Genomic DNA, 19,953 nt, shown 5'->3' with positions numbered 1-19,953 from the left:
AAAAAAAGACATCAGCAGCAGGAACACATTTTTAGTTATGATCTAAGGACTGTGGAAGGTCAAAGACTATATTGTACTATTTATAGAAGCTGAAGTCATCTTAATGCATCAGCACCTAAAACATCTCATTAAACTCATTTTTCCTGACTTGAGATGTGGACTGCTTTTCTCCCATTATGTTTGAATCAAAGATTATAACTTGGAGACTTTAGAGGATGAAGAAACACCTACAAAGCAAAGAATAGAATGGCATTTGTTTCTATAAATAATAGATGATGTCATTTTGGAAATCAAAATAAAAATGTTACAAGTAAAACTAATGCACAAAAGAAATTTTCTGAATGGGAGAGTAAAGCAGTTATGTAAAACGTAAGACAAAAAAATCACCAACACCATACAAAAAAATGTAAAAACATACAAACAATCTATACCTTTAGAAATACTGAAAACTGCAAATCTAATAATAAAAAAAACTAGGGAAGTTGAAAAAGGAATTTCTGTGAAAAGTAGGACAAACAACAAACTCATTTTCAAGTAAAAGTAACAAGTATTAGAGAACTTAAGAAGGCTCAGAAATGTATACAAAAATAACTGAAAATAAACAGCATGCAGCTAATGGACCAGTAAGTATGTTATCCCAGAACATAAAAAGGTGTGAATGGAACATCTCAGTGTTTAAAACAGATGAGAAAAGGAAAGACAATCTACTCTATATATTTAAAATCCTAAGTCTAAAAGTGAAACGATTTTGTGCAACGATTTTATGTGACGTTTTATGTTATGTTTTTTGTCATGCTTCAAATCGAGCTTATTTTTAAAACCTCCATATATATGTTTGGTATCATTCTTTTCAGAATTTATCAAACTTTAATGTGATGTTGTTAGATTTTCAGATTCTTATTTTTAAATTATAAACTAAAAAATATCACAAACTCACATCCCGTGAGACGAGAATTTGTGCCAAGAGATTTAACCACGCCAAAGACAAAGAGTAGGGGGTATTTTTCATTCGTGGATTACTCGTTTAGCCGGATGTAATTGTTGACGATTTGGCGTGATCCTGGATCTGTCGGTTTTTCAAAACTCTTGCTGGATGTGTTGTCATAGCAGCACATCCAAATCCTCAAACCTGCTCGGAGCAGGTTTGTTCTATGTAAACAAGGATTAGCTCACACACTTAATCAGTGTCCATGCATGGAATTCGCTCAGTCATGTCTTTGCCGTTCACGAATGAGCGACCAATTGATATCGGTGCGCAAATTATAAGAAGAGAATTTCATATAGAGAGACATTTCATGATTGGCAAGATCCTTTATTGCTCCCGGAGGAAATTCTTTTTCGAAAGATACTTATGACATATTAAATAATAATTAGTCTCACACATAGGAAATGAAACACTGCTTTCAGTAAGTACAATGTACACGCGTTTAATTTGTCGGCCACTTTTTGCCAGCCGTCTTTTTTAGTTTGGGCTACTTTTGCAGTGTTACCCCTTGTACATATTAAATCTTGAAATTCTTCATGTCCTTCGAATAAAAAGGTCCAGCTCCACTTGTTGGAAATGCGCCCGTTCTTTCGTCATTTTGTTACAGCCTATCAAAGACTTGCTGATCATGTTTTCTAGACTCAATATATATGGGCTTTTCAATCAGCGCGGGCACGCGCATTCATCTCGGATGATTAAATCCAGCTAGACTAATCTACTACACAGCTGCATTTGAAAAACCGAAACCGGCATTAAATCATCCAAGATGAGGCATCTGATCTCGGATGATTTAAGTGATGTACGGAAAATACCCCCTAGGACAGCTGCTGTACAGGCTTTTAAATGTTCAAAGTGCAGAGCAAGATGCAGATCACGTGGCACGCCAGCAGCTGATCAAGTAAAGAGGAGGTAAAAAAAACTATTTGTTTTTCCCATTGTATCACCATTTAAGAGGAGGTTTCAGAGGAGCAACTGTGTCTCTTTGGAGTGCGTTCTGCCCCCCTCTTCACAATGCAAGCTGCAGAGACGCCAAGTGGCGGGCACGTGCACAGGCTGGGGGGGTTGGCGGGCAAAGTGAGCAGGGGGCGAACCTCCTAGTATTAAAGAGTTGTTAGTAAGCATATAATGGCGATTTCTTTCCAGGCGGGAGAAGTAGTTGATGACTAGAAAGCCACCATCAGTTTACGATAGGAAACAAAACCAAATTATTACCCATTTTTGAACATGAAACAACTTTAGTGGATAAGTATAATTTACATCTACAACGTGTATTAGGACTATTGTTGTTCCTCTCCCACTTTTACATCTGTGTGTTTATTGTTTCTCCTTTTTCTCCTTGCCTTTGCCTTATTTATGTTATAATTTGGGTTTTATTTTCTCTGGTGTCTTAATCTTTATTGCTTTATATGTTTGCAGAGACAGGGTGTCTTATTAAATTATAACTCTCAGGTGTCATTATAATATAGTTACCTTGTTTTGTTGTGTTAACAGTTAACCTATACAAGGCATCTAACAGTAAACGTACCAACTAACCTCTTAGGTTTTCTTTTTAATGCTAGTCAAAATAAAAAGGCAAAACCAGCTATACCACTGTCACATGCAACCTCTTACCTGTTGCTCTTACTGTCCGTGTATTCAACCTTTGGGACCTCTGTGAGCATGCTGCTTTGCTGACCTTAACTTCTCAACTTACTACTAGCAATCAGACAGAGGCATGAAAAGAAAGATTTCTTACCAGAGAAGAAAACAGGGTTTTTTCATTATGTCCAACACCTAACAGAAAGCTCCGTATAAGTGACTTATTAGTTAGAAAAAGGCTCATTGCAAGTATTCACTTTTGCAACGAAGCTGAGCTTTTTACAAATGTCAAAAAACAACTGAACTAAAAGCTCTACAAAAGTGTTCAATTTACAGTTTTCTTAAAATACACAAAATGTTGCTTCATCATTATCACAATCTCAAGGTTTTCCATTGGAATCAAACGTTACACTTTCTAATTAAATAACATCCTCATAATTCTACTTTGCCTTTCAACTTTTCCAGAATACATCAGGTTTCTGGTCAGCCTGACAAATAGGTCTATTACCTGAGATCTGTTAGCTGCAAAGATTAAAGTATCTTCCATATCACTTTCTGGTAAGGTTGATTTATAGTTTGGTTCAGTGGATTTTGAGAATTTATGATTTTAGGTATTCACTTGAAAGTTTACGTTTGATTTTCTTTTGTTTATAAATTTCTGTTCATTTACTTTTGTTTTCTTTTACTTCTTATTAAAATAATTACTCTCACTGTTTCATCTCCTCTAAATTAACAGATTACCCAGTTTTGATTTAGGAACTTTCATTTTTGAACCTTTATTTAAGCTTTTGTTTATTACAATCAGAAAAAAATGTACATACCAAGTTGGACAATGTTTTTGATAGTTATGACCCTCTCATTTTGGAGAAAAAAAACCAACAGTATTTTAATTGTTCCATGAACTGATTCGTATACTTAATTCCTTCTCTTTTCATGACAGTTTTTTTTCACCAGCTCAGTAGGTACTAGAATGGGACTTATGGCATCTTTGCCAGCTGGGTAAAAGGCCAATTCTTTAGTTCTTACCTAGACTTTGTACCAGGCCAGTACAAAAGATATACTGATGATTGTGTTGATACTGACTGTTGTTCCAGAAGCCAGCTACACAAATTCATTAAAGATTTGACTATTTTCCATCCATCTTTCAGATTTGCAGTCAATCTTTCAACCATAACTCAGCCATTTATAGTTATCATTCTTTCTGTAATCTTTCCAGGACTTTAACACTAGAATTACCAGAGCCTACGAAAAAACTCGTATATCCGGCCCACCTTAAATCGCTTCTTAAATCCGTTCACACCTCTCCGCCAGCATCCTTTGTCCTCTAAATGTGCTGATAAAAGACAAGCTGCCAGCAGCCGGCTATTCCATCCCCCCACCGACTTAGAACATGAGCGCACTTTTCCCAGCTCTTGCCTTGATTGATTATCTGGGAGTGAAGTGGAGTTTTACAGTGTAAATAATAGATCGTCATTCTAAAGTAATCTGTGTAAACACATTGTTAAAAGAGAAACTTTGTCATATTTTAGTAATAAATGTTACAAAATGTAGTAGGCATTAACTATAGAATGTGTAAAGCCCGAGTTCCAAAGATCAAATAAACACTTTCACAAAAGCTTCAAGGATGGTACAATAGCCTCTGTGGCGTAGCACGTTAAGATTTGCATCTTAGAGCACAACAGCTCTGCTGCCTCACAGACCTGAGTTCGATTCCCCGCTGGGGATGAAATGTTGCTTTTTTTTTCTTTTTAACCTCAAACGGACATAAAATTTATAAATTGGTATGCACTGTCAGTTAATGAGATCGTTATATTTTCATGTGGAATGCTCCTTTTAAAATAATTTTTTAACAATTGAGACTGCAATTAACAGGAACAACTTTCCTTATAACTGTTATTTTTAAGATCCATAACACACAGACAGTCAGAGCACTGCGTAATAGAGAGACAGACAGGCAGAGAAGTCACTAGATATATAAATAAACAGGGAAGCCACGTGTACTGAAAGAAGAAAAAAGATCAACGTGCGTTGTTCCTGCTGCAATGAATAAGCTCAGGCGCTCTAAAATCACCCCTCCCCCGATCTTACTTAGAGAGTCAGATGGAGGGAGGGGTGATGTTAGAGCACGTGAGCTTATTCATTGCAGCAGGAACAACGCACGTTGATCTTTTTTCTTCTTTCAGTACACGTGGCTTCCCTGTTTATTTATATATCTAGTGACTTCTCTGCCTGTCTGTCTCTCTATTACGCAGTGCTCTGACTGTCTGTGTGTTATGGATCTTAAAAATAACAGTTATAAGGAAAGTTGTTCCTGTTAATTGCAGTCTCAATTGTTAAAAAATTATTTTAAAAGGAGCATCCCACATGAAAATATAACGATCTCATTAACTGACAGTGCATACCAATTTATAAATTTTATGTCCGTTTGAGGTTAAAAAGAAAAAAAAAGCAACATTTCATCCCCAGCGGGGAATCGAACTCAGGTCTGTGAGGCGGCAGAGCTGTTGTGCTCTAAGATGCAAATCTTAACGCGCTACGCCGCGGAGGCTGTTGTACCATCCTTGAAGCTTTTGTGAAAGTGTTTATTTGATCTTTGGAACTCGGGCTTTACACATTCTATAGTTAATGCCTACTACATTTTGTAACATTTATTACTAAAATATGACAAAGTTTCTCTTTTAACAATGTGTTTACACAGATTACTTTAGAATGACGATCTATTATTTCCACTGTAAAACTCCACTTCACTCCCAGATAATCAATCAAGGCAAGAGCTGGGAAAAGTGCGCTCATGTTCTAAGTCGGTGGGGGGATGGAATAGCCGGCTGCTGGCAGCTTGTCTTTTATCAGCACATTTAGAGGACAAAGGATGCTGGCGGAGAGGTGTGAACGGATTTAAGAAGCGATTTAAGGTGGGCCGGATATACGAGTTTTTTCGTAGGCTCTGGTAATTCTAGTGTTAAACATCTGTTTATTATAAGCCAACTGATTTACACAGTTACCTTTTCTGTAGCTCCTTTCATCTCTGCCATACTAAAAACATAAGTCTTTTTTCCTAGCCTTCTCTTAATTACCTGTCGACCACCTAATGTACACAAACTTCTCATTCAAGCTCACTTCACAACGGAGAGCAATATTCCCCACCAAACACTTTCAGCTGTAATAGAAGCTGTTGTTGACCAGCTAACTTTTAAATCTCTCCCTTCATCATATTTTTCTCACCCATTCACTCCTTCTCCTTTATTCTGCCCTAGATCTGTTACTTTCTTCCCATCATATATATTTTACCTGCTTTTTCCTTTTCAGTTGCCCACCTGATGAAAGCAATAGAGCCAAAATGTTGTGTTTTTTACCTTGTTTCCTTTAGAGAATGGAAACAACCTTTAACTTTTTTTTTCCCATACAGTTGCACGCTGATACTGCCCTATACTCCAATATTTTAATTTGCCAAGAAAGGAAAATGTGTTTGTTTCCTGTAGTTGTAAAATAGCAATGCTATTCACTATTTCTTCACAACACCCAAGTAATAAGGTATACGAAATAATTTACATTTTTATGACATGGTTACTTAGCCAATTTATCTTCTTCCTGAAATGGTTGGGTCTTTAATAAGTTCTATGCTGTAGTAGTGTCTAGTTTGTGGTGTTTTCACATTTTTCCTATATTTGAATGGATCCAATTAAGTTCACTTATTTTCCATCTACTATCTAAAACATGTAGTTACAGAAGCTGGCAACTGTAATTTGTAAGTGTGTAGAACATGTGGCTCTATAATAGACTGGCCCACTGTCTAAATTTGATTGCCATGTTGTTACTGATTTTCGGTGGAAATGGTCTGTTTCCCTGTGACCTCAAATATGAAAAATGGGTTTGGAATATAGAGAATAATAAGGCAAGATACTGGTGACCTATAATCTTGAATTTTACATTGTATGTGTGTTCTGCATTTGAGTGCTACTGAGAAGTGTTATGTATCTTTTTTGTTACTTAGCTTGCAACTTACAAGCTAGAAATCAAAACTTGGCAAAAAAAAGTAGAAAAAAATAAACAGACATATCAAGGGCAATAGGCATCAAATACATTGTTCTTGGCTGCCTAATTAGCTATGTCTACATAGGCATTGTGTATACAGTATGCAAATTGCATTCAAATCAAGAAAGCAGCCAGAAAGTAGATAATGAGAAACTGTCAATAAATTCATGGTTTTCTTTTTTGTGTTTTCCCAAGCTGATTTTTTTATAGTGTGACTACTGGAAATATTGTTTCAAACCTATAACATGGAGCCTGGGAAAATCTTGCAAATTTTTATGATCTTGATAATAAAGAGTTCTTTTTTTCTTTTAATAATAGAAGGTGAACGTGGCAGCAGTACTTCTTTAGCAAATGCAGTGGAATATAATAAAAACAAAGATCATTTTATTATTTTGAGAAATTTCATATCATACTAAATGCATAAGAATTACAGGCAAAATTACCATATGTATGCAGAATGAAAGTGCATACATTACCTGTAAGATCAGTATTGAAAGTGTGAAATCACTGCAGTTATTTGGGTTGATGTCTATTTACAAAAGAACACTTTTTTAAAAAATATATAATTTAATGCTTAAAATAATCCTCCTAATTTCCTAATATTCAGACAAGAAGAATAGTAATACTAATAATACAAAGCCTACTTTATATTGTAATATTTAATGGCAAATAAAACAAATTTTCCCATGAGACCCCCTTCAACAGTTAATGATATAATATTTAGGACTTAAATCCTGGGGGAAAAAATCAAGTTGACCAATCTGATATGAATTCTAAAAAAATCAATATTTGTTTGAGGCTATGCAGTCAGTGGCTATAAAGTGTGTGAGGATGTGCCCAGATGGCAGGAGACTGCCAGAGGCAAGGACATTAGCAGGATAGCACAAGGCTGAATTAAGACAAACCCCAGTCAAGGAAGGACTGCATTATCAGTAGGAGAAATGCCAGTGTGGAAGCACTGCAGCTGCTGGGGTGGGGCCCATATTCCCAGTACATATGCAGTGTGCCATGGGACAGCGACCAGCTAAAATATTTGGAACATAACTGACTGTTTTGTATTGTTTAATATGTGTTATTGGTTAAGACATTTTAATGCTCATGTCTTATAACATTTTTTTTCTTCTTTGGTGTGAAAAATTTATGGTTTTACTAAAAAAATCAGATTAGAAAATTTGAACCAGTTCATCTGTAACAAAATTCACAGCAACTTACACAGCAATGAATTTCAAGCATTATTATATTCAGTTGGTCCTGGGTATGACGTTAAACCGCATCCGGCCCTGCAAGCAATCTTCCAACTTTCAGGGAAATCATGGTGGTTGGTGGCAGGATTGGCACTCCAGCCACCGTATAAAAAACATCACACAGCTCTAAGGCAACAGACAGAACTCCTTTCTGCTCTCTGTGGGAGTAGCTCTGCTGCAGCCGGGTGGCTGCTTGCATTATAAAGGGGATCGGAGAAAGCTCTCAGGAGCTTCATCCTCAGAAGAGTCAAAATCGTTGGAGAGTGAATGGAGTCAGGCTTGTTGTGAATTGGAAGTGGTGTGATGCTGAGGTATCATCCACTGCACGGCAGCACTCGGGTCCCTAGGCGCATGGAACATCTTGTCTTGGCATGACAATCATCTTCCTCTGCTGTCAGAGGAGCTTCATAAACACCGCATTTCAGTACCACCACACTCCAAGGTGTACAGACCTGGGACTGGCCAGATCTTTATAAATGGGTACACCTTTTATTGGTCTGGTCGCTCAAATGGCTGTCATACTCAGGGAGAAAGTGTTGCTGTGGCGGATTGGCTCCTTCCGATGGTGTGCAATTTCACTCCTTTCAACATGCCTATTATGAGACTCAGATTAAGGCCCTCTCTGGGTGCCTTGTTTGTTGTCTCAGTGTAGGCTCCGACCGTGGTGAGTGATGTCTCAGTGAGGAAGACATTTTATTTGCATCTTCACACAGTAGTTGATGGGTGCCCACAAGGTGACACTCCTCTGGTCGTTGGTGACTTCAGTGTGACCACTGGCACTGATAGGGCTGGCTATGAGGATTGTGTCTGTCCCCATGGGTCTGGTGACCTTGGTGAAAGTGGCTTTATGTTCCTTGACTCTGCAAAAGGTCAGGAGCTGTGGATTGCTGGATCCTGGTTCCAGTGCTCTGAGCCACATCGATGGACTTGGAACTGCAATACTGGTGGTGTGGTGAAGGAGATCGATCACATCCTTATGGGCACACGGTAGATGCTCTTATAAAATTGCAGGGTCTACAGAAGTGCCCAGTGTCGCAGGTGGCTGGAGGGGGGGGGGGGGGGCCAGGACGCCCAGGAGGACCAGAAAAGGGCTTACACCCTCCTCAGACCACGTAGGGGCAACCGCCCTGGTTTCTTTGGGGGCCATGTGTACAGAGTATGGAAGCTCATCCCTGTAGGGGCCCGTGGTCACCGCCAGGGGGCGCCCGGATGTCTTGGGAGCCCTGGACCTCAGCACTTCCGCCACACCTGGAAGTGCTGGGGGGAAGAGGAGCAGGGACATCCGGAGTGCTTCCAGGGATGCAGCCGGCACTTCTGCCACACTGGGGCGTGTCGGTGGAAGATTGCCGGAACACACCTGGAGCACATCTGGGGGATTATAAAAGGGGCCGCCTCCCTTCATTCAGTGCTTGAGTCGGGAGTGGAGAATGACGAAGCTTGGGAGGAGAGGCAAGGAGGCGGCCTGAAAAGTAAGGCATTTGAATTGGCCTGGACTTTTGGGGACTTTGGGGGTTTGTGGTGCACTTTTTATAACTGTAAATAATGTATAATAAATGTGTTGTAGGTGACTTGAACATGTTTGCCTGTCTGTGTCCGGGGCAGCTTCCACACCAGTTTGTGAATTCTGACCATAGACTTGTTATTACTACTCTGCAGATCCAGCTTAGGTCCAGTAGGTTACCACCTATTATGAAAATGAGGGTGGATTGGCCAGAATCCAAGATCAGGCTGTTTCTAAAGAGTTTGCATGCAGTTTGTTTGAGGAACTTACAGACTTGTGTGCGACTGCTGATCCTAATGTAATGTGGGAGACCTTCCCTGACAAGACCCTGATGGTTGCTCAGGATTGTGTTGTTGTTACCAGCGTTCCCAGAAGGAGGTGTTTCATCTTGCAGGGCACCCCGGATATAACCAAGAGGATTCGCAACACATGGCTTGATGGCAAATCTGGTCCATACTGTGAACTGAAAAGGACAGCTGCAAGGGCTCTGAGGGCAGATAAACAGGCGGTTGTTAGAAGAATCTGTGAGCAAATGACACATCACCTATGATCTAGTAAGCCACGTCCTGCTTACACATGGTCCTTACAGATGACACTGCAGTTGTGACCTGCTAGGCTGGCTACTTTGAGCAGCTGTTTAAAGCTGATCCTCTCACTAGGACAGTGGATATCTGTGGGTCCACAATTATTGAGGCTGATCCTCACTGAGATTGCACAGGTGGGGAACCAACTGAGGGTAGGGAAGGCTGCAGGGATCTGTGGTATATGGGGTGAACTTCTCCAGGCTAGTGGTAAGGCTGACCTCCTGGCATTGCAAGCAATCTTTGCTTCTGTTTGGGAGATGGGGATTATCCCAAATGACTGGAAAATGGAACTTGTCGTCCCTATCTGGAAAGGGAAGGGTGATCGCCAGGATTGCAGTAACTACAGGGGGATAACACTGCTGTTGGTGCCAGGTAAAGTCCTTGCTAGGGTCATCCTCAATAGGATCCGTGATCACTTGCTCACCTACCAGCAACTGGAGCAGTCTGGTTTTACGCCTAAGAAGTCTGCTATTAATCGCATCCTGGCCCTGTGGGTTCTCATGAAGCGCAAATGTGAATATCAGCACAGTTTCTTTGCACCCTTTGTCGATTTTTGTAAAGTGTTCGACAGTTGATCGAGCTGCTCTGTGGAACATCCTGGGATTTTGCGGGATTCCCCTCAAAGTTGCTGGATATCATGGCTAGCCTGTACACTGGTACTGTGAGTACTGTGCAGAGTGGAGGCAGAACCTCTGTGTTTTTCCTAGTTCATTCTGGAGTTTGTGTGGGTTGTGTTATTGTTCCTACTCTGTTCAGTGCTTGCATGGACTGGGTGTTGAGCATGGTAGTAAGGTCCAGTAGCTGTGGTGCATAACGATGCTATGATGTGCGCAGAGTCAATGGAAGCTCTGATCTTGAAAGACTGAGCGAGGAGTCTTAGTGCCTGGGCTTGCCAGTGTCCTGGATAAAAACCAAGATCCAGGCTTTTAATGACCTCTTGGGCACAACCATCAGCAGTGTGTCTGTCTGCAGAGAGAGTGTCGATCTTGTCGAGGGGTTTACTTACCTCGGCAGTGACACTCATATGTCTGGTGACTCTTCCTATGAATTCAGTAAAGGGATTGGGAGAGAATGGGGGGTCATGAGATTGCTGGAAAGGGGTGTATGGCACTCCCCATATCTTTGCAAAAGGGTGAAGGTCCAAGTCTTTAGAGACCTGGTGCTTCCTGTTTTGCTGTATGGTTGCGAGACATGGACACTATCCAGTGACCCTAACCCTTCGGTACTGTGTCTCTTCTGAGAATCCTTGGGTACTGCTGGTTTGACTTTGGGTTGAATGAATGGTTGCTCATGGAGTCCTGAATGAGGCATATTATTAGCATTGTGAGGGAGCGTCAGTTACGGCACTATTGCCATGTGAAGCGATTCCCAGAGGGTGATCTGGCTTGCAGAATCCTCACAGTTGAGGACCGAACAGCTGGACCAGGCCATGGGGACGCCCACGTAACACATGGCTGTGGCAGATAGATGGTCATTTCCAGATGCTGAGACTAGACCATGTGTCTGCCTGGGGGGTTTCCAACCAGGATCCTGAACTGTTTTGTCATGTGGTGGGTGTAGCAGACTTGCAGAACTGTTCGTGCTGTATCAGTGCATGCTTCCCAACCTGACCTGACCTGTTATATTCAGAGATCCTAAATTTACACAAATCTACCTAAAAGGGGTTTCATCTTAAAAGTTGTGTACATCTGTTATTGAAGCCATTTACATTTACATTTACTTGCTTAGAAGATGGTTTTATCCAAAGCAACTTACAAAAAGAGGTAAACATAATTGACTTCAGTCTGGGGGGTTGTTTGAGAACAAGTATTACAGTACAAGAGTATAAAATTGATCAAAATGCAAGCAAGTCACAATTACTAGGTTACAAAAAACAACCTGGTATTATCAGCTGGACAGAAAATAACCAGGCAAGAGAGTCTTCAAATGCTTCTAATGGAGGGTATTGTTTTACTGTGAAAAAATATTTGGAAAGGAATGATATAAGAAATAAGCTAGGCATATAAGTAAAGATGTTTTGACATCTCATTCAAACAGAAGTCTCATTTGTAAAGAGTCTGGACACAGATTTGATGCCATGTAGAGGTGGCATCATTAGCATTACTTAAAATAGTTCAGTGTCATTGTACCACAGTCTAGCCTAGTCTAGTACAGTACATATAATGTAGTATGTGAAATGGCCAGTGAAGGTTAGTGTTAAAACATTTATTTGATAATGCACAGTGGAAATGAGACTTTTTAAAGATAGATTCTGAGATTTGCAGAACTGTGCCTAAACATTAATTTATAAACATTAATTAGCTCAGTGGTCCTTCAAAGTTATATTAATATTCACTCTTACAAAGTAATTAACCATCTTTTCCCTGCTTTATGCTAAATTACTATCACTGGTGTTGTACCATTAAAGTGTGATTCATTTCCTAAGAACCTTGTGAAGCAAGCTATTTATAAGAACACTGCCAGAATGATTTACAAGGGCATTGTTCTGTAAAGTGCCTAAGTAACAATTCCTTTTACAAGTAATTAATACTTGGTTTGCAGGGGATTGCTGTTTTATAGATATAATCTAACCATAATTAAAGTGGAAATGTTTTATTAAATATACAACAAAAGAGTAATTAATCTTTTTATTATTATGATTGTAAAGGCTACATACATTTTAATCTATAAGCTCAAAAGTCTTAAAGATGAGCATCATATTTATTAAAACTCAATAAAGGAGATACAAGCATGACATAATTCTGAATGTCACTAACAGCACTGCATTTTCAGTCGATTTTCTTGTTATTACTCCATTGAATGAACATTATCAGCTCCTGTCAGTCCCATGCAAATGGTCAAATAAGCATCTTTGAAACACTATCTGCAATTTAATGACTGATAACAATGTCTATGCATATTAAGTGTGATCAAGTGTGTAACTCAGATTTTTCGTAGTGGAAAACCCTGGACTTTAAATCACAAGTTTACCATTTCAGTTTCTACCTCTGATTCATTAAATGAACCCAAGTGAATCAATTACATTTCTGGCATCTCATTTATAAACTAAATGTAAACACTTGTAGTGTCTATACTTGTAAAGAACCTTGGGATGGAGTTCATCACATAAAGGTGTTCTGTAAATTTAAATCTGCTTTTGTAAGCACAATACTGTCATTTTTAAAATGGCTTTTTAACTGGAATGGCACAGTGGCAACAGTTAGCACTTCTCTAATTTGCCTTGTGACTATCTGTATATTTTCTGCTGTTAGGTGCACCATGTAATCCTCAAGTTGATTACTGTTATCAGGTTAAAAAAAGTTATGAGAACATGTAAATAATTTAAGAAGCATTCAAGTGTATAATTAGTAATCAGGCTGAGATCAAAAATAACAAAAGAGTTAAACAAACCAAACATTTAGGCCAAAACACAATCAGAAATCGCAGTGAAAATAATTTTTAGCCAAAGGTCATCAAACTAACATTTCTTTAATTAATATTAATGCTATATTTCTCATAAGTTTGGTTTTTGATTGAATGCAAGGATAACTAAATGCAGGATACTACCATCTTAAATTGGTGCAAAATGAAGACATATCAAATGACTGGCAACAAGCTTAGCAACAGGTGGCTCGGGGGATAGGGATCTGCACTGGCAATGGAAAGGTTGCCGGTTCAAATCCTGTAAATGCCAATAGGGACTCTGCTCTGTTGGGCCCTTGAGCAAGGCCCTTAACCTGCAATTGCTGAGCACTTTGAGTAGTGAGAAAAGCGCTATATAAATGCAAAGAATTATTATTAAATATCCACAGTCATCAATCATCCTAAATGGTGCTTTCATTACAAAGTCAAAAAAGTTGACAAGACGCCAATAAATGAAGCAAAAAGTTATTAGAGTTGCTCAAATGTAGATTCAATGCATTTCTCCATAGTTATACTTCTTTTTTTCCTCTTTTTTTCTCTAGTACTCCAGTTTTTCTCCTATTTCCAAAGATGCTTGTTTTAGGATAGTTGGCAACTCAAAACTGTCTCATTGTTAGTGTTGGTTTTTGAGTTCATCCTTCAATGGAATGGCACCTTATTCAGCTCAATTCTGGACTAGTGTTGAAAGGTGATAGATTAGGACTTGAGACGCATGATCCTTAATTTGACACAGGGGGTACAGATGATGGAAGGATGGCTGGCTTTAAAACTGTAATGCTTACTGAAACATTATAAGTTTAAAGGCTAACCTTGACTGTGCCCAAACCTTAATGAAAAAGATAATTCTCAAAAACAGGAATGCTGATGATTTTTTCTTTTGAATATTTATTATATTTCTGCACAGAAAGAAGAGTACTTTGTGTCATTGTCAGCTCATTCAGTTCCTGGTAAAATGCAATATGGGAACAGTGAACATGAATAACATAAATTTAATGAGTGATAATAACGTGACTGAATAGTTTGTTTTTTTTAATGTTATAACACTTGCAAGTATTAATTTGCATTTATGATAAAATGAGATGTATTTGTTTTGCCTATACTGGTATGAAAATTCTATTTTAATCTTTTATTCCGAGCTCTGTGTACACAGATGAACATATACACAGGTCTAATAATAATAATAATAATTCTTTGCATTTATATAGCGCTTTTCACACTAATAATAATAATAATAATTCATTACATTTATATACTCAAAGCGCTCAGCAATTGCAGGTTAAGGGCCTTGCTGAAGGGCCCAACAGAGCAGAGTCCCTTTTGGCATTTTACGGGATTCGAACCGGCAACCTTCCGATTGCCAGTGCAGATCCCTACCCTCAGAGCCACCACTCCATCCCTAGACTATACAGTCTACTACTGTATCTACTATAATAATTATCAACTATATTCAAAACATCACAGTATCAGAAAAAAATGCACAATTATATCCTTTGAGAACAGCAGTGTGTGGATTTTCAGAAAAAACAGTTAACTATTATAGGTGCAAATAAAAATGAAAAAATGGTATCATATCTTTAGGATGACGGAATTAAAACTAATTCGGAAACAGATACATCAACTTGTTTAGCTACTTGGAAAACAACTGTTAACTAAGAAGTTTAACATGTGGTTAGCACAAAAACATTCAAGTAGGACTGGAAATATCTAACATGAGAGACTTAACATAATAATTTTCTCCTAAAATTAATAAAATATTGTTTATGAGTTGTTCAAAACATTTAATTTCTAGGTGATCATATCACTATTGGCACACTCTACCTTTGTTATTATCCATTCCTCCAACAGCATACAAGACTCCAACAGTTGATTTTCTAGGTTTAGTCCTGGGGCTTTGCATTAGGAGTCTTCTTTCTGGAAGAAGGTGGTACTTCATTGCTTCTAAGATGAGCTTTTGACACTCAATATCATCTTTGAAGAGAGCATTATTTTCCAGATCTGCCAAAAGCTGTCAAACAACAAATGTATAGATTTTCAGGTCCAGCATAAAAATACTGTTATTCAAAGTGTATACTTTTATAATTTGTCTGCTTTTGTTATAGAATAAAGAATGCACTATCATTAAATATTCTGATACTGAAAATGATATAGGCACTTTATAATTTTATAGTTTGCTGATATTTTTGATATATGTTCATTCTTTCCTATAAGCATTATTTTGCATGTTTTCAGGATGTATATTATGTGTCATTTTTTAGCAGTGAGTATAAAATCTAATAATAAGAGTATAATTAAAACGTGTTTGGAAAAGTTTTACTTAATTGTAAAACCTACATTGGTTAATATGTAGTACAATTTACACTTTTACAGTAGTATTACCACAAATACCTAAACAGGAATAAATGTCAATCCTGAGTGCTATCATATGGATTAAATAAAATCTGCTAAAATATGCAGATAAAAGCAAATCTAATTAGAATTCACATAATTGATATTGGATAAAATGTCCACTTCGCTTTAATAAAGCTTTATCTCTTGTGGACAATACACTGTATCTTTTTGCAGTTAATGTAGTGAAAACCACATAATGAATATTTTTATTAAGTATAATGAAGAAGACATTTGTATTGCATGAAGATAGTGCCAACTATACTATCAAAATATGTGTATAAAATTAAAAAACGACAACATATGGATAATAACATTAGTGATTAAGAAAAAAAGACATTGTAAATAGTGACTTCTCCTTAGCATAAAATGGATGTTAAACATTTCCATGAAGAAAAACTACACAAATCATGACCTCATTTTGTAGCTGCTACACGGGGGATGTGCACGGGGGGATAGCTTCTACGGTGCGGTTATACCACACAATTTTTAAAATGTGCTTTTTCTTTGTAGCTGTTATCCAGAAAGGTTTACTTAAAAACTTAGAAATGAATTTGATCACAATTGCATGTAGAAATTAAGGTATACATAGTGCAAAATAGGTGGAATATTGTGTTGACTTGCACTTAACATTAACAAAGGGTCATGGTTATTCTGCTCATAAAAAGTAAGACAGCACAAATTTGTGAACATTATACATTTGTCATAATGGAATGGTCATTTTATCTCCACAAAAATGAAGATGAAAACTCATGGGAAATATAATGTTGGGTTCAGTTAGAGACCCCATGAATTAGAAATCAGACTTATACAATGTAATTGAAAGCACATTGAATTTTAGTGATTGTATTTTTCCATCGCCCTATCCACACTTAACATCCTAATTTTCTCCTGCAGTACACAAGCGCACTGTTTGGCTGACCAGTTTGCTTATTTAACTTGTGCCATTTGTATCCATGATGTACTTTGCAAGTCTCCTGTGATCTCAATTAGGACAAGGTGTTTATAAAAAAAATGAATGGTCACATAAAACATATGCCCACATAAATGATAAATATATTTTTTATTTATAGTGAACTTATAGTATGTGAAAATAAACATTTGAAAGTATTTTGTGATGACTTTCATTTGGTTTAACTGAGCGAGGGGTAGAACAGGACATTGAGAGGGCTCATAAAGGCCAAGAGAAGCAAATGCAAATGGTGATGAAAATATTGTGACTTCTTAGCAAGGGGAAGAGCACTTTCAAGGCAGACAAATCTTATCATTGTACCAGATGAGTTTTTGATAGTGGCACCTGGAAAACAGAGTAGATAGTGCTGTGTTTGGGGTGGAAGTATATAGCATTTGCCTAAGATGCCATAAGGCCATACACGATCCCAAAATGAGCCAAACTGGCCTTTTAAGAGTACAAGCAGAAGGATAGATAACTATAGTCCCTTTAAGGTTAGAATAGGTAGAGGCCTGAAGGGACTTCAGGGTGTTTCTGCTACAAAATTACACCCAAAAGGTAATTTAAAGCAACCCTGAGCCAAAATTGTAATTGAGTCTGGGTAGGGATGTGAGCTTGGGCAAATAATTGACTGGATTAGAAAGAAAAGAAATAGAAATCAAGAGATTGAGAAGCGGGAAAAGGTGGAAAGTTGTAAAGGAACTTCTAACTGTGGTGGTACTTTCTGGTGAGCAGATGAGCAAATTGGGCCATTTTATAGACAGGATTCCAAACACAAGTAGTAAGGCTCAGAGAAGAACCAATTTTGTTTTGTGTTTGCTTGTTTTCTAAATATTGGACCTACATTTAAACAATAAGTACTCCTCCTTAGTTTATTTGGCCTCTTTGGCATTATTCTGAGTAAAGGAGCACTACCTCTCCCACAGAATACTGTATACCAAGTGAAATGGCAGTATAAACTCTCATTTATTTTCATAAACAGTACAGTCTGCTTTGAGTTTGTAGATGAAACTATAAAACAATAAACACAGAAGGCCTCTTTGAGTAGTTTAAGATTTAGAAATATAACCAGTAGATTTAATTTTATTTCCCTGTATAAGAAGTTCTAATTTATCTTCAGCTGAGTGTCTGAGTGTATTGGCAATACTTCACAAGTAAAATCATAATATTTCTTAAACATGTGTCATAAGCCAATAGACAAAATTATAGCTTCATGAGTGCTGTTTTAATTACATTGTCATGTCTATGCCTTTTAGAAAAAACATTGCTACAATATTTTAAACCAAATCTGTAATTTGTAAGAGATGCATTTGGCCAAAGGTCTTAAGAGGTGAAAATACCCTGTGTTTTATTATCTAATTACATTTATCTACAAAACACAATTATTTATAGTGGCAGATCTGGGAAAGCAATTACAATAAAGTTCAAAGATCAGCATTCTGCTTCACAAGGTAGGGCTCAAATTATACTCTTTAGCGAATGATACATGTAACTATTAGCAATTATTTATTACAAGACTTCTTAGTGTTAGATTATATACATGAGGACTATTCTTCTGCATAGCTAAACAAATATTTGGATATAATATACTTTTGCAACGTAAAGATCAACTAAATTAAATTTCTGACAATCAGAAAGCCAAGTGTGCATGCAGTATTAAAACACTAAAGAAAATGATGTACACAAAATATAATGTGCAATATAAATACACTCCATGCTCCAAATTGGATAAGTGGATTAGAAAATCGATGAATGGATAGATCATAAAAATAATTACGGTATTTATTAGATTCACATAAGCATACTAGAATTTATACTTAAATAACCAATGTAACACTGCTTACACTATAATGAAAAACATTTTAATATAAATACAGACTTTGCACCATATCTTTATCATTATTTTAAAATGAATGTAAAACCTGAATTGGATTAAGATATTATGTAATTCAATTTTTTTTAAAAATGTAATGTAAGTGCTATTTTCACAGCAACCATCTGTTTTTTTTAATGATGGTTCTGTCATTCACTGGATATTGCTTGCAATTGTACCAACAATATGCCCATAAAAACAGACTTCTAATGTAAGTCTGAGCTGTATTTCACTATCCGATACTATTGTACAGTACTGTATATTTCCGTTTAGCATTTTTAAGAAAACTACAGAAAGGCACTGATTAAATGTAAGCACTTTCTTTGGTTATCTTCTATACCTACAGTATACGGCAAAACAGAAATGAAAAACCTTTGAAGTGAATTTTTGATCTAGGATCTTCTTTGAAAACTAAGCATGTTCACTTTATTTTTCCTTCCTTTTTTCCAAAAGAAGACGAAGGCTCAAAAAAGAATAGTGACCCATTTTTTTCACAAAGTGTATTCATTACCAATTTATTGCTTGCTTTGAAGCAACGTGCTAGCACAGCACTCTCTTTTACTGCATAGTGCACCACCTTTTCCAGTTGTCTGTTCTGAAGGTACAGTTTACACTTTATAAGTAGAAAGAAAATATAAAGTAAGTGAAAACATAATTTAATGTGTTTTTACGATAGATTTGAACTTTCTCGTTTTAACAAATACACATTAACTGAATTTACAGGTATGAAAAAGTATCATTTTTCAACTGGTAGTGAATTTTAAAAAGCACTGTTACTTTCGGAAGCAATGTAAATCTTTAAAAAATGTTATTTTTAGCAATTTTCTGTACACAAAAAAATTAACATGATTCATATATAGGAATATTATATAATTATTTTAAGTTTACCTCTGCTAATATATACATCCATCCATCCATTTTCCAACCCATTGAATCCGAACACAGGGTCACGGGGGTCTGCTGGAGCCAATCCCAGCCAACACAGGGCACAAGGCAGGAACCAATCCTGGGCAGGGTGCCAACCCACCACAGGACACACACAAACACACCCACACACCAAGCATACACTAGGGCCAATTTAGAATCGCCAATCCACCTAACCTGCATGTCTTTGGACTGTGGGAGGAAACCGGAGTGCCCGGAGGAAACCCACGCAGACACGGGGAGAACATGCAAACTCCACACAGGGAGGACCCGGGAAGTGAACCCAGGTCCCCAGATCTCTCAACTGTGAGGCAGCAGCACTACCCACTGCGCCACCGTGTCGCCCCGCTAATATATACAGTATATAGATATATTTACAATGAACAATAAAGGTTCATTTTCACCAATGCTGTAAATATTATCAGGTTAAATATTTGTCCTTCAAATTTCATTTATCCATTTTCAGTAATATTGTCATTTTATGTCTTTGTCA

General features: G+C 37.4%; 1 protein-coding gene across 2 annotated transcripts in view; it reads right to left on the bottom strand.

Moving 5' to 3' along the window:
- Positions 1-19,953, bottom strand: part of LOC114651109 (kelch-like protein 1) — a 435,523-nt gene that overhangs the window by 109,853 nt on the left and 305,717 nt on the right. For both annotated transcript variants that reach the window (XR_007934632.1, XM_028801068.2), the window contains exon 6: positions 15,145-15,331. Coding sequence is in view for 1 of the 2 variants with exons in the window: in XM_028801068.2 (XP_028656901.1) it covers positions 15,145-15,331 (187 nt within the window). In the remaining variant the exon portion in view is untranslated. The remainder of the gene's footprint in view (positions 1-15,144; positions 15,332-19,953) is intronic.

This window comes from Erpetoichthys calabaricus, chromosome 4 (genome assembly GCF_900747795.2).
Source record: "Erpetoichthys calabaricus chromosome 4, fErpCal1.3, whole genome shotgun sequence".
NCBI lineage: Eukaryota > Metazoa > Chordata > Cladistia > Polypteriformes > Polypteridae > Erpetoichthys > Erpetoichthys calabaricus.
This window is presented reverse-complemented; position numbering and strand designations above follow the sequence as displayed.